Source organism: Ceratotherium simum, chromosome 9, assembly GCF_057802395.1.
Source record: "Ceratotherium simum simum isolate JZ-2026a chromosome 9, ASM5780239v1, whole genome shotgun sequence".
Classification (NCBI taxonomy): Eukaryota; Metazoa; Chordata; class Mammalia; order Perissodactyla; family Rhinocerotidae; genus Ceratotherium; species Ceratotherium simum.
In genome coordinates, this window is record NC_141908.1 from 40702262 (window position 1) to 40718659 (window position 16398).

At 37.2% G+C, this 16398-nt stretch overlaps 1 protein-coding gene across 2 annotated transcripts in view; it reads right to left on the reverse strand.

The window, feature by feature from the left end:
• Positions 1-16398, reverse strand: part of LOC101395501 (CD302 antigen) — a 122595-nt gene that overhangs the window by 64422 nt on the left and 41775 nt on the right. For both annotated transcript variants that reach the window (XM_087435277.1, XM_087435275.1), the window contains exons 15-23: positions 15873-15941; positions 13212-13326; positions 8984-9019; positions 8389-8564; positions 7731-7798; positions 7368-7447; positions 6617-6756; positions 5017-5125; positions 4628-4788 (exon numbers count right to left, since the gene is read on the reverse strand). In XM_087435277.1, the coding sequence (XP_087291403.1) occupies positions 4628-4788; positions 5017-5125; positions 6617-6756; positions 7368-7447; positions 7731-7798; positions 8389-8564; positions 8984-9019; positions 13212-13326; positions 15873-15941 (954 nt within the window). The remainder of the gene's footprint in view (positions 1-4627; positions 4789-5016; positions 5126-6616; positions 6757-7367; positions 7448-7730; positions 7799-8388; positions 8565-8983; positions 9020-13211; positions 13327-15872; positions 15942-16398) is intronic.

A 16398-nucleotide genomic window follows, 5' to 3' on the forward strand; every position in this document is an offset into this window, starting at 1 on the left:
AAAATAATAAGCCACTCTGAGCAACTATATTTTATGACGAGAAGATAAAGATGGCTTACTATAACAGCTATTAATGTATTATACCATATATCAATAAGCCTAATGGGAAACACTATATGACCATTTCAATAGATGCTGGAAACAAGTTTTAGAAAATCCAGTACTTATTCCTGAATAAAAATTCTAAATAAGCTAGTTACAGAATGAGATATCTTAAACAAAGAGGCAACATCATATATAACAATAAAAGATTGCAGACAGTCCCATTAAAGTCCAGATCAAGTCTAGGATGGTGTTTATTACTCCTGGTATTGACTATGGTTCTGGAAGTCCTACCATATGTACTGAAGCATGAACTGTTATTTGCAAATTACGATTACCTCATTAGGAAACCCAAGAAAACTTAGTGAAAAACTCTGGAAAGTAATAAGAGCTTTTAGTAAGATGGATGCCTATGAAATAAATATATAAAAATCCCCAAACAATGGCTTTCCTATATATCAGTAAGAAAATCAAGAAGAAGCTGCCATTCTCAATGGCAATAAGAAAGAAAACGCCTATAAAAATTTCACTGAGGGCTCTAAGGGAAGACTTGAATAAATGGAGAGATGTATTATACCATATTCTTCAATTGGAAAATTAATAAAAAGATGTCAATTCTCCCTAGAATTTTGTCAAATTCTCATCAGAAGTTTTTTATTTAATTGTTTTGGTTGGAAATTGACTAAATAATTCTAGTTTGTCTGGAAGAATGGACAAGAATAGCTAAGAATATTTTTTGAAAGGCATATAATAAAGGATAACTAATCCTATTATATTTTTTAAAATATGGCAAAGTTATAATATTTACATCAGTGTAATAGCTATATAAAAGCATATCTCATACATACACATATAAACATACACACACACACTTCATATGATAAAGGAGGCATCCTATATTGCTTTTAACAAATGAAAGTATATGTAATAAGTGATGCTAGACAATTGGCTAGGATCAGGGAAAAGGATTCAGTATTTACTGATAACATATTATACCATAGATATATCATACTGTCAGGAAAAAAAAGGCAACCTATGAAACAAAATGAAGAAAATATAGGCATACATTTAACTAACATTTACATCGTGAACTTTCTAACCTAAAAGCAATGGAGGAAAAAAAGGAAATAAACAGATTTGAACATGTACAAAAAAAAAATCGAAACTTATTTCTGTACTATTTTTGGTATTCAGACCTAAAGAAAACAATCTATGGAAATATCTGCAAGAAACACAGGGTCAGCGCATTTAATATTTACACAGCCATAAAATCAATAAGGGATACATGAAGGCTTTGATAAATTGGAAAAGAATAAGAACAGTCACACTTGATGAAATTCATATTATTATTGAATTTATAGAGGTTTATTTTCACTAGAAATCAGAGAAATATAAATGAAAATATGATATCATTTAAACTACCAAATTAGCAAGAATTTTTAAAAGATAATGCACTTGGAGGCAATGGAGCAGAGCAGCTAAGAATGCTGGCTCTGCAGACCCTTGGACCTGGATTTAAATGCCTACTCTGCACACATAGGCTGTATGACTGCTGGCAAGTTACATGACTCTGTCTGTCTCCACATTCTTAAGATAGAGGAGGAGTAACAGACCCTTTTACATCTTTTGTGCAGATTAAATGAAATAATGCATGTGATGCATTAGCAGACTGCTTGACACATATTAGCTGTTCAACAAATGTTAGAAATTATTAATATACTAGTCTGGATAGAAGGGCAACCACAATATATTGCTGACAAAAACATAAATTCATAAACTTTTCTGGAAAGCAATTTGGTAACCAGAGCAATTTGGTAACCAGAGCTTTATAACTACTTGTATCTTCTGATCTGGCTATATGACTTCCAAAATCTATCTTAAGGAGGTAACTTGAAGTATAAGCAAAGATTATGCACAGAGATGTTCACTGCAGCTCTATTTAGGATTATGCCAAACTGGAAATAACCTAAATAACCAGCATTGTTTAGGTAAATGATGATGTATCTATTAAGAAATATTGTGCAACCATTACAATGCTTATCAAGTACATCTTTTAAAGGCATAAGAAACTACTTATGATATAAAACTAAGAAAAGTATGGGCCAGCTCCGTGGCTTAGTGGTTAAGTGCGTGTGCTCTGCTACTGGCGGCCCAGGTTCGGATCCTGGGTGCGCACCAATGCACCACTTCTCTGGCCATGCTGAGGCCGCGTCCCACATACAGCAACTAGAAGGATGTGCAACTATGACATACAACTATCTACTGGGGCTTTGGGGGAAAAAAAAAGGAGGATTGGCAATAGATGTTAGCTCACAGCCGGTCTTCCTCAGCAAAAAGAGGAGGATTAGCATGGATGTTAGCTCAGGGCTGATCTTCACAAAACAAAAACAAAAACAAAAAACAACTAAGAAAAGTAGAACACAATAGTGTACATATACTATGATCTTATCTATGTCAAGAAAACAGTGTATAGAAAAGCCCTAGAAGAAAAAATGCTGAAATACTCATTGTGATTTCCTAGATCGGGGTTCAAATATGGTTTGAGCTATCATTTAGCAGGTCATGAAATGAATTCAGTGGGTCCTGACTCACATTTGTGATAATGAAACGGATAGGATAGGATACAGAGACTAGACTAGACTAGACTAGACCAGAGTGGAATAGAATAGAGAGAACTATCTTATGCATAAGCTCTAAGGGTAAGTACTGTTTCCTGAAACTTTGGTTTCAATTCAATACTATATTTGTACCTATGTGCTGGATGGTTATTTAAATGTATTTCTTACTATGGGTTATGGTTAAAAGTTTAAAAGCTACCAGCCTAAATATAAGTGGGATAAGAGTTGATATTTTTCTTTACTGTATATACTCTCTACAACTTCCAACTTTTCTATAATATCCAAGCATTATTTTGATATTTACTTTGTTGTTAGTGCCATGGAATCGATTCAGACTCCTAGCGACCCTGTGTACAGCAGAGTGGAACCCTGCTGTAAGCACACATTCCATAGTTTTTAGTATATTCACAGAGTTGTCCAACCATCATTCCCAATTTTTTGTCATCCTTTCATCTTCTGGCGCTGTATCAGACAATGCTCTGCTGCTATGCGAAGGGTTTTCATGGCCAATTTTTTCAGAAGTGGGTGGCCAGGTCCTTCTTCCTAGTCTGTCTTAGTCTGGAAGCTCCTCTGTCTGTCTGCTATGGTCCACCATGGGTGACCCTGCTGGTATGTGAAATACCGGTGGCATAGCTTTCAGCATCACAGCAACAAGTAGCTGCCACATTATGACAACCGACAGATGGGTAGTGTGGTTCCCTGACAGCAATGAGCCCGGGCTGTGGCAGTGAAAGCACCTAATCTTAACTACTAGACCACCAGGGCTGACCATTTACTTTGTACGTAATTACATATGATTCAGAATTCCCTTTGCCACCAATGTCAACCTTGAACAAAGTTACATTGCATCAGGAACATCAGTTGATTATTGTCTAGGAAATATTTTTGGAATTTGGCTTTAAAGTTAATTGCTTAATCTCTGCCCTTTGTGCAAAACGTGGTTTGTATCTAGTAAATAGGGAGGACAGAGCAGTGGGCAGCAGTATCATGGTATAGGATAGTTATTGTTAATGTGACGCCTTCTTCCCTTCTATAGCTTCTTTATATTTAGCTCTTAGGGAAAAATGATCACTAATCACCAATTTTGTACTTTTTGCCTCAGGAGACTGAGGCTGACAGCCCCAAATCCCAAAATGTCAAGTAAAGCCTTTATATTTGCTTCTATTTGCAACGCACTACTTGATGGTTTTACGTGGTTGTGAAATAAGTGCTATGGAATCTGATGCTACTGTGAAAACTAGGGCACCTACCTGCAGGCTGGGGAAGCCCCTGTGCTTACTGTTCTTCTTCCTGTCACAGCTTTACTGAGATATAACTCATATGTGACAGAACTCACCCATTTAAAGCATACATGCCACAGTTTTTTTTTTTTGTTTTTTTTTGTGAGGAGGACCAGCCCTGAGCTAACATCCAATGCCAATCCTCCTCTTTTTTTTTTTGCTGAGGAAGACTGGCCCTGGGCTAACATCCATGCCCATCTTCCTCTACTTTATATGGGATGCTGCCACAGCATGGCCTAACAAGCGGTGCGTCAGGGCGCACCCGGGATCCGAACTGGCGAACCCCGGGCCGCCGCAGCGGAACGTGTGCAGTTAACCGCCTGCGCCACCGGGCTGGCCCCCATGCCACAGTTTTTAGTTTGTTCACGGAGTTGTGCAACCATCACTCCCAATCAATTTTGGGACATTTTCACTTCTCCAAAAAGAAACCCCAACAAAATAAATAAAAAAAAACCAACAAAACAAAACAAAAAGAAACTCCATACCATTTAGCCATCACCCCCAATCCTTCCATTCTCCTTGGCCTTTGGCAACCACTAATCAACTTTTTATCTCTATAGATTTGCCTATTCTGGATGTTTCACATAAATGGACTCATAAAATAGGCCCTTGTTCTTAATCAAATAATTTATGGACAACTCGGGTATTTCATAGAGCTACATAGATTACTGATTCAAGAAAACTTACAGTTGTTGGTATTCTCAGCCTCCGACCAACCAGTAATGGGTGAAAGTTACCGTATGTCAGTTCTCTGTTATCCGTCCATTTGCTCTTCCTTTCATGGGCAGTCCAGCGCAAACCAATCCATAAAGTATCTTCCATACCCGGAAGCAAGGATGTAATAAAATCTGTTGGAAAGAGATTTTTTAAAAAAGCATTTGACTTATTCAAATTAAAGATATACTAAAAATGTCAATGAATACATCTTGCTTATCTAACTACCAGAATAGTCTTTTACCTACTCCGTAAAAAAGTAGTTTAATAATATTATTTTTACATGTTAATTCCCCACAGCCTCCCCAAACTAACTTGGCCCCAAATCAGAATAAAACATGTTTCCAAAACAATTCCGCTACCTTGTTCTCTCTGGCTCAACACTGAAGGAAGGGTGCCACCATAGGAGTGACAGACATCGCTCGCTTGAGAAAATGGGAGAGACTTGGGTTTTTTGAGCTTTAGAAAACACTGCAAACAAAGAACATATATGAAGCATAAGATTTTAGACATGGGAAAGCTCAGATAAGAAGTAAATGCCTCATCTTTTAGAGGGCTGCTAATTTTCGGTCTGTGAGATATGGAAATTTACAAAGTAGTATCATAAGAATGCAGATCCATACTCTCAATTTAAACAATTGAAGAGTCATCTTCAAACTTTTTTTTTAAGCCTCCCATTTATTGAGCGCTTTCTATGTGCTGAACAGTTTGCATAGTATTATCTCATTTAATTCTCACAATAAATGGGAAAATTGAGGCAAAGGGAAGTTAAGTAACTTTACCCATAAGTAAAATAGCCATACAATGGTATGGCTAGCATTTAGACTATGTTCCATCCGATTTCAAAGTCTGTACTCTTAATCATCACCTCCTTATATAAAAAACCACATTTTTAAAGAAATCCTTCCTTTGTCTCTTGGCAGGATATTTTAATTCAAATTTACCTCAACTATGTAAATTACTTTGGTCCCAGTACCTTGGGGAAAAAAGATAGTTTTAATTTTAAAAAGTCAAAATATACCCCTAATATTTTAACTTTACTATAGATGCTTTCAGCTGTCAGACACATCCCTGCCTTTTTCTTTTCGATATTATGATCATGTTAGTGTGGAGTGGTATATCCCAAATTGTGTTTCTTGAAACATTGTATAAAATATTTTTTTTCAGACTGAAGTGGCCAATGAAATATGTCATTGGGTGGCTTCTAGAAAAGATTCTAGAGAGAACACTCTGAATTTGAGCTTGAAAGCTGTATCTTAAAAATGGCACAAGAGAAAGACAAAAGGAGCCTGGTTTCAAAGACTTCATGGAGCTTCCACACCAACCCCAACCTGCTTACTTTCAAACTTCTTTTATGTGACAGAACAAGCGTTTTAACATACTGTAGTAATCTCTCTTTTTAGCAGCCACATGCATTTCCTAAGAGATACATATCCCGCTATGGATTGTGCATCTCAAAGAGGCAGATATAGAATGCAGCATTTCCCAAACCTATTTAATCATAAACCCCTCTTTGGAGGCAAGATCAATGATTAACACTTTGTTAGCATATGTGTAGTTCCCAAAAAGTCGTTTGGGAAATGCTGGTCTAATTTGATTGGTAGATGCTGCTTGGTTGTTTTCTTTCAGGGGGAACATTTATCAGGCAGAAATTAAGTCAGTTTCCTACATGCCATAGAGACAGTCCTGACTATTCAATGTATTACTATCCATTGACAGATCAACTTCAGCAATTTAAGTGTTAGTAGCAACAGAATAGGAACACAGTACTTTGAAAGATCTGTAGGCATGACTAACTTGAAAGTTAACTTGGTTTCTGACAATGTTGAGAATCAGGTGAGATGCTGAAATATGCAGAGGCTATCTTAGTGAAGTTATTTGGTGGGTTGCCATTCTGCCACAGGGTATACAACCATCATAAAAGCAATCATCATTTGCATAACATAGCAATTCTCTTTTTACCTTATTCTGAAAAGGAATCCAATCCTCAGAGCATTGTATTTTAGCTGCAGAATCTGGACTATATTTCTCTAATGAAGATACATTATATTTTTCACAGATGAAGGGCAACTTGATACTACAGTCTGCTGGTTTATTGAAGTCTGAGAAATGAAAAACAGGATTACTCTGGTGAGAATTTACCATTTAGCACATTTTTAAAACAATCCAGTAGCAAAGAAAATCTCTTTAAATTGGTCTTTCCCAAATGGTTAAAATATATTCCTTTTCTTCCCTAGCCATTTTTTTTCTTCTCTAGCCATTTTTGTCTTCTAATATTATTCATATCAGTAGGTTATAACATACCAAAATTGCCTATAAAAATGCACACATTTGGTATACCGACCACAGTTACCACAGTTCCTGATGGCAGGAAATAGGAAGAGAGTTGAAGGAGAAGGCTAATGAGGAGGAAAAGGACCTAAACTATATTTTAGAACTCTGCCTGTTCATCTTTTGCAAATTTGTCTATATGCTTATCAGTTATGAAAGTAGTAAGTTTATTTCTTAATTTTAGAATAAAGGAAGTCAAAATATTCACAATGAAAAGAACCTTTATTTACATCTGGAATTTGAGCTATTGTCATTAGCAATAATCAGAATAAGAGAGAGCTACCAAACATATAATCAAAAGGAAAACAGGATTGAGCTAGTAATTGAGCCCGAAGCTCAAGTATTACATAATCAACATTAAAAGATTTGGAATTAACTTTACCATGAAACCAGGTCCTGGCAGACAAGTAAAAGCATTCCTCTCCAAATGTTATAGGGAAGTGACGCCATGGACGTCGTGAGCTGAAAGAAAATGAGAGATTCGACAACTTATAATGTACTTACGTGTACCAGTCTATTTTTTACTGTAAGTAATCTTAATTCTAAATTTAATGTCATGCCATTATTTTATACCACTTTTTTCTGGACGCTAACATGCAAAAGAACTTGTTTTCTCTACTGTAGGCAGTTTATGGAGTAATGTTCAAAACTAATTATAAATAGAAATCTGTTTAGTAAAAGGGAATTAGGGACTGCTTCTTTTGTATGGTAACTTTACAAAGGCAGTGTTGATGATGTCACCTACAATAAAAAATGGCGATCTAGGGCCTGCTCGGTAGTTCTCACCCACCACTTCTGTTCATCATCAGATATCTGAAAAACAAACCAAACACCTATTCTTATATGTGCTGAGTTTTCTAGAACAGTTTTGATTTAAATACCCTGTCCCATCATAACCACAAACCACTAAAATTTCCAGACATTCCACTGCTTTGAAAACTCTTTGTATATTCACAGGCCCTATTTTGTATACAGAAAAGTATGGTCACTTTAATTATGGGTATACATTAATTGGACATACAGTGTACAATTGCAACTAATTATAAATTTTAAAATATACAAATTATTTTTCCTCCAAAAAGCTATTTTGCAAAGTCAGATATTAGTAGAAACAGAAACTCAAGTTAATTACAAAGTTAACTCTTAGTAAAAAATATGACAAGGAATTAAAATGATTTATATTATCTATTGATGCTCATCTTATAAATTGACATTTGTAATTAATCTTGAACATTCTAAAATATTAAGCAATTCTACTTAACTTTTCTAACATGAAATGATGAATTTGGATGTTGGCAAGCAAATTTTACTTTAGAGGACCATTTAACTTTTGTAGATTTTTGGAATATTTTTAATGGAATAAATATAAGAAAAATATTTAAAAATATATTCTTTTAAATTACATTTGCTATTTTGTTTTTGACGGCTTTTAGTCCTGCAAAAGATGTTATACTAGCCAGAGAGCTGTGATTGCTAGCACAATACAGGACGGCTTCTTCATAGTTTAAGTGAGGATCAGCAACAAACCAATATTCACTCCCTTCTACTATAACTGGAGGTCCATGAATTCCAGCACGGTCTAAAGAAGAAGAAGATCAGAGTTATGACTGTGCAAACTAAACTGTACCCTCTAAGTATGGATTAATGTTCAAAATTATTTATAAATAGTAATTTAGTAATAGTATTAGTAATAGTAATAGTAATCCATTTAGATTACTGGCTTTCTCTGGTCAGGGCAGTGCTGCTTGGAAGAAACCAAGGATTCCTGGGCCAGTGAGTGCCTCTGCCATCCTCCTGAACTCATAGAGAAGGACAAATCCAGCCTCATAGCCTCATCCCAAACCAGCCAATCACCTTCCCTGCCTGGAGATATTTCATCTCATTTGAAGATGTGATAGAGAGGAAGCTGGCACTTAGGTCTGGGCTTAAATAATTAACTAAATACATTATTAAAAAAGTAAAAGCAGCTTTGGCTAAGTTTCAGTTCTCTTAACTCACCTGGATTGTACCAGTCTGGTGTTTTTGGAGTACGGCCTGTATAAGGAAGACAACAAGTGGCTTAAGTTTAGTATCCAATTACAGAGCGTGGCATACCATAAGTAGGGCTTTTATGTAACTCAAAAGGACTTGCAATATTGCTGAAGTTTGTCCATTTCCCGCCAAACTATTTCCTTTCATGTTACGATTGCTTCAACTTGAATTTCGTGGGGCCTATGCTTAAAGTTGTTGTAGTGGCAATCAAAGAGGCAGATCTGGGGCCGGTCAGGTGACGGAGCGGTTAATTTTGCATGCTCTGCTTCGGCAGCCTGGGGTTTGCAGGTTTGGATCCCGGGCACGGACCCACGCACCACTCATCAAGCCATGCTGTGGCAGGCATCCCACACATAAAGTAGAGGAAGATAGGCACAGATGTTAGCTCAGGGCCAATCTTCCTCTGCAAAAAGAGGTGGATGTTAGCTCAGGGCTAATCTTCCTCATCAAAAAAAAAAGGAAGATCTGTTAAATAATAATAACGTATTACTAACAGTTCTCTACCTGTATCATGGAAATCACAAAGGAAGACTAGATGGATAAAATATAGCTAATAATTAGAAAGTACAAATAAGTAAATGATGATATTGTATATATTACATTGAAGCACTAAGAATATGCATTAAGATTATCATCATTGTAGGATGAGGTTATTCAGGTATCACTTCTCCATCTAACATTCTGGAATTTGAGTAATTATTCTGTAAACCTGGGTTGAGAGTTTATTGTGTCCCAGGATATCCTTAGAAACAATGTACAACAATCCAGTACTAAACCTTTTGAGGTGAGAGACAAAACTAAGAAAAAAATAATAAAAATCACCCAAGATTCCTGGATGAGAACAGAGGAAATATGGTGCTTACGAAGAATTGTGGGCTTTGAAGTTGACGGGTCAGAGCTCCAATGTCCTCAGACACTCCGCTGCCGTGCTACTTTGAATCAGTTGCTTAATTCCCTGAGCCTCAACTTTCTACTCTATAAAAACAAGACTCTACTACCTGACTCACAAAGACAGTGTGAAGATCAGGTAAGATCCCCCTTGTGGAGGCACCCGGCACAGTTCCAGGCACAGAGCAGTTCTTCCCAGGATGCTAGCTGCTTTCCTCTTCCTTTTCATTCTGGGCCGTAGGTCACACTGGTTTCAAGTCAAAAATGTAATTTGATGAATCTTAGAAATTACAGGGTAAAATAGCTGATTCTTAATTTTGCTCTTGTATGGGGCCTAATGCATGGGAAGACCCTACTCGGAAGATTGCCTATATATCGAGCATCTTTGGTTTCTCTAAGTCAGTTCTTTGCATATTGGACACTTTCCATCAAGAATGCTGCAGATCAGTTAAAAATATACATAGTTTCTTGTCTGTAATCTTGTCAAAGACTTCTGTTCATTTGTGTGTTGGAGGAAGCTATGTCTAACTTTTAAATTTCTTTAAATTAGTGAGAGAAGCAGAATGCAAGGTGTTTTTTGCACAAGATTACACATACGTATGTGTGTACAAGGTACCAAGAAATATAATATAAAAAAGGTTGTGTTTGGGTAGTGGCATTATAGATAATTTTCCTAAAAACATTCTTATGAGCCTTACTATATTTTGTTTTTGTGAGAAGATCAGCCCTGTGCTAACATCTGCCAATCCTCCTCTTTTTTTGCTGAGGAAGACTGGCCCTGGGCTAACATCCGTGCCCATCTTCCTCCACTTTATATGAGAAGCCACCACAGCATGGCTTGCCAAACAGTGCATTGGTGCGCGCCTGGGATCCGAACCGGCGCACCCCGGGCCGCCGCAGCGGAGTGCTCGCACTTAACTGCTTTCGCCACCAGGCCGGCCCCATGAGCCTTATTTTTGATATTGTTTTCTAATTAAAAGAAAGAATACAGTCATGTATCACTTAACAATGAGGATATGTCTGAAGAAATGTGTCATTAGGCGATTTCCTCGTGCGAACATCATAGAGTGTACTTACACAAACCTACAAGGTATAGCCTTCTACACACCTAGGCTAACTGGTACTAATCTCATGGGACCAGAGTGGTTTATGCAGTCCATTGTTGACTGAAGCACTGTTATGCATCGCATGACTGTATTTAAAAAGTATATATATCCATATGGTTATGGCTATTTAAAATTTTTTAGGTTGCCAGAATATCCCTTTTTTTCTCGGTTGCCAGAATATCCCTTTTTTTTTTTATGTTTTTTTTTTTAATTTTATTTATTTATTTTTGTTCCCCCAAAGCCCCAGTAGATAGTTGTACATCATAGTTGCACATCCTTCTAGTTGCTGTATGTGGGACGCGGCCTCAGCATGGCCAGAGAAACGGCGCGTTCGTGCACGCCCGGGTTCCGAACCTGGGCTGCCAGCAGTGGAGTGCGTGCACTTAACTGCTAAGCCATGGGGCCGGCCCCAGAAGATCCCTTTCTAATTAGAAAGGGATTAGAACCAGCTGGATCAGGTAATAAAAAAGTCAAGAGGTAGAGAAAAAGTATGATGATTTAGGCTATCCAAGAGGTAAACTGCTTTATGAAAACCCAAAAATATAGATTAAGCAGACTTTGGCTGCTCTAATAACCAAGAAAATATCCAACCAGGTGAATGTGACACATTCCCACTTAGAAATTTAGGGACTGTCAAAGGAGAGTTAACATAACGTTTAAACTCTGGATCAAGCAATCATTGATTGCTTCAAATGATTGTGAATAGGCTGAGACAGAAAGTTCTCTAGTTTTTAATTTTGTTTCTGCATGGGGACAGCGGAGATGCAATTATTTAGAAGATTTATTTGGTTAATTGATTTATGTTTGCTAAGTTAGTTAATTCCCTTCTCTTTTGTTTAAAATAAAAATATATAAAAAAGAAAAAAGGAAACCACATGCTCTTTGTAATATTTCCCGTGGTTACTGGTTTGTCCTTTCTAAGGTCACCCTGGTGTAAACTCTTGGATCTGTCCCACCACTCAAACAGGAGGTGGGGTGGGGGGTGGGGGTAGCAGCTTACTAGTACAGGCATTACTGGAGGGAGCAGTGACACTCTCTGTGGCATGCTAGCAAATGCCCAAGACTAATGGGAGCGTCACCAGTAATGCTTCAAACCAGAGACATTGTCCAAATTAACTACATATGTTAGTTACTTTTCCACCTATCTAAAGGGTATACAAACTGGTTTTCCTTTGTCCATCCTTCAGGTTTTATCAAATAATCAGGAATAACTCAGGTATAATTTCTCCTTTGGAAAACCCCATCAACACACATACACACATGTGCGCGCACACACACACACACAATTCCCCTTTTATTAACGGCCTGCCAGTTTCCCTTGTGCAAAAGACTTGCCAGTTACTGTACCAGATGTCACGCTGAAGCTCTTTTAAAGGCCTTTTTTTAAGGAAAAAGAACAATTAGAAGAACTACCTTTTAAGAGGTAGTTCCATGATGTAACCTTTAGGTTCTTTGAGAACTTGTAGGAGGATATACCTTTACTTTCAATGATCTGTTATACATTCAGTTCAGAAATTCATTTTAGAGCTTTCTGTGCATTTTCCACTAATTAATTTAATGTATTCAATAAAAATTATTAAAAAAGAATTTTGGAGTTAAAAATTTTAACATTTTCCTTACTATTTCTTTAACATTTTCCTAGTAAAAAGATATCTATTTATTCTCCTTTCTCTCCTTTTTGTCACCAAAGCCTCTACTATCAAGCTAACTGGTTTCCTGAATTTGAATTTGAATTCCATAAACTATTAGCTGTTTTGGAGTTCACTGAAAATTGCTTCTACATTTTACAGGGACCTGCCCAATTTTAATTTTTTGACTCTTGTCACATGCTTCCCAAGCTTATCTTCATTTTATCCTTCATTTTGCATCAATATAAAAATTAAAATGATTCCCTCTGCTACGCGTCTTCTTTTACTTGAAATGATCTTTCATTCCAAAATCGAATCTCTCTAAACTAGCCTTAAATTTTATCCTCTACACAAATTCTTTCATGATCAAACAGGAAGGTATCATCTTATTTCAATAATCCAGCCTTCTAGTAGGGGTAGGAATCAGGCAGGATGAAGCTTAATATGTTAACTGCATCTTCACAGGCTTTTTAAAATTATAATTATAGACTAAAATGCTTTCTCAGGTACTTCTGGTTCAGCATTCACAATGTTCACATGAGAAGACTGTGAAAAGGAGTAACTACCACTTACCTTTTGGAATCTGGCACAGCCATTCAAGTTTTGTATCACAAGCAAAAGGCCTTAAATACATAAATTCTCTGTCATCATAGAAATACCAGCTTCTTCGCCATGGCCTGTGAACCACCTAGGGAAGGAAAAGGATTGCAGAATATTTTGATGTTGATGCAGCCTTTATAACACACTAAACTTTAAGCCCTATGGTCTTTAACTCTATTTTAGCTGTAGCACCTAAGATATTTGTTTAATGAATGAACACATGAATAAATGCAGCGTTTAAACAGGAACAGCCTAAGCAAGAGCCTTCAAAGGGCTGATAGAGGAAATACATATAAGGCCATGTTTATGTCCAAATGCAAATTATTGGGTTTGTTTCTGTTTTTGTTGATATGAAATAATAGAATCTTGCAACTTTAAATTTGGGAAAGATCAAGCTAGAAAAGAATATGTACTTCAGTGGTTTCCAAACACCAGGCTGTTATTAAAGCAGATCTATGAAAAAGTGATATAGGAGTCTAGCTTCAGGGACCCAGGCTCCTTCTTTGGTGTTGCTCTGCACTGTCAGGATGTTATCCTCCTCCACATGGTCCAAGATGGCTCTCTACAAATTCCAACCAGCAAGCAGGAAAGAAAGGAAAGGGGAGGGCACGGCCTGGGAGGAGCATCCATCACTTTTTGGGCTGTTTTCTCTTAAGGCCAAGATTCTGGTGTACTGTGGCAGGTGAGGTAAGATTCTCCTTGCAGATCACTGCCCTGGCTGACCTTGTTCCTTTTGCAGGCTGCATCAATGTCTCCTTTATTTAGTTTTTTGATAGATTTTCAAATCTCTTCACACATGGAGACTCTATTTACATAGAACATAGTTTATTGCATCAATGTTCTGGAAACTTCACAAGCTTCCTTGAAGTTTTCACCTTTTCCTGGGTTAAACTGGGAATTCTACAAAAATGGCATGATACTACACAGTTTATTACTAGAGCAACTACTTTGTAAATAGTGCTTTCCAATTGCCTTCTCAGTTCTTTGTCTCAACCTTCCTGTAACATTTCTGGTCAATCACCTGCTTGAATCTCTTTCTTGGACTTACATAGTAAAGGTATTATCTAGATGTCTCTTCCTTCCTCATCTTCTTAAATTTTGCAGTTGGTGATTCCCCCAAATCTACTTATTGGCCTCTTGCACTTTTTTTAATATACATTTTTCATTCAACTCCAGTCTCTTGATTTCAACTTACTATAGGATATTTCCTACTGCTAGCTTAGATTCAAAATATCTAAACCAAAATGTACTATTTTCGGGCCGGTGCCGTGGCTTAGCAGTTAAGTGCGCGAGCTCCGCTGCTGGCCGCCAGGGGTTCGGATCCGGGGCACGCACCGACGCACCGCTTCTCCGGCCATGCTGAGGCTGCGTCCCACATACAGCAACTAGAAGGATGTGCAGCTATGACATAAAACTATCTACTGGGGCTTTGGGGGGAAAAAATTAATTAAAAAAAATGTACTATTTTCTCCATAAACCAGTACCACTTTTTGACTATTTCTATAAATACCTAGTCATATGGCATAGTGGAGCCAGATGCTGGTTTAAATTTCAGTTCTATAACCACGTAAGTTACTCAGAGCTCAAATTTCTTCCTCATAAGATGAATATAGTAACAGAACCTACTTCAAGCTTGTTTAAGTATTAAGTGAATGACATATGTGACACACCTAGCACTGTGCCTAGCTCATGAGTCAACAAGTGTTAGCTGCTGCTGCTGCTATCATCATGATCACCACCATCACCATCATTGTTACTCTCCCATAACACTCTTGTTCTTGCATGAAACTTATACTTCATGTGCCACAGCCCTTCTAATTGCGTGCTTACTTGTCTTTATCTCCTACTGGACTGTAAGTTCTATGAAGACAACACCTGTTTTATACCTTGTCATTGTTGTATCACCCAGAGTGTCACTGCTTGGACATACTACTTACAGAATGAATAAACAAATGAATTCTGCAAAGGAAGATGCCTGACTGGTCTTTTATGTCTTCCAGTCCTATCTGTTGCATCTTGAAATCTGTCTCAAGATGAATCTTCTCATACCCTCCTTAGTTCATGTGAATAACCTTTAATAATGCTCTGTTGCCTACCAAAAAATGTACCAACTCCTTAAACCTGGCATCGATCTAATTTCCCAACTTTGTTTTCAACCACAGTGCCAATTAAAACCTCTTGATCTATATTCTGTTCTCACTGCCGTATCCTCTCCCTTCCACTCCCAATCATTTTATGTTACCTCCCCTCTCCATTCCCCATTAGAAAGCCTTACCCTATCCTACCTGTACAAACTCTATCCATCCTTAAAGGTCCAACTCAAGTCCCACCTCCTTCTAGAAATATTCACAGGAATCACTTCCTCTTCTGAGTTTCATTAGCCCTCTTCAGCCCACTCATTTAGAGTTTATTACTATATAGTAATAAGGGCCATCTTTCTCAAATATGAATTTTATCTTCTCAAATTAAGTGTCAGTTAGGTTGTTTGAGGGCCAGGCCATGGGTGTACTTCTTACCTCCCTTGTACTTAATATCATGCTCCACACACAAAGGTACTCCGTGGATCCCTCACCTGACTGTACACAATGCCAGATTTATTTTTTAAATATGCAGATTTTCCAGCATTGTACTGACCTTGACAGCAGCACAGTCTCTGATATCATAATCCTGCTGAAACTCATTTTCCATGATCATAGTAGATACCTTAAAAGACAAGAGATGCTTAAGAATTTAAGACTAATGTATAAATATTTGCAATTTAGATGTAATTTAGGCAGCTTTAATAACTCAAGTGCATTCATATGCCATGAAAGGAAAACTTTTTCATCTTTTTTTATATCAGGATGCTAAATATCATGAGAGGACTTAGAAAATGTCATAATGTCATCAGTTTCCAAAAAAGGAAGCTATAGTTTCAGGAGTGGAGGTTAACAGTGTATTAAGTTCCCAGTTGGAGTCACAGAGAATCAGGAGCTTGAAAAAGACATTTTTTTTTTTTTGCATGTGTTGAAAAGCTAGCTACTCAATTAACTATTCTCAGATATGCTCCAATTTGAAAATGAAAGTCAAGTCATTTAGAAAGAATGCATAGTGAACTGACACAAGGGTAATGTGGAGCAAATATTTAATATTTGAGAATAATTTGCTCCCATAAGTGTTA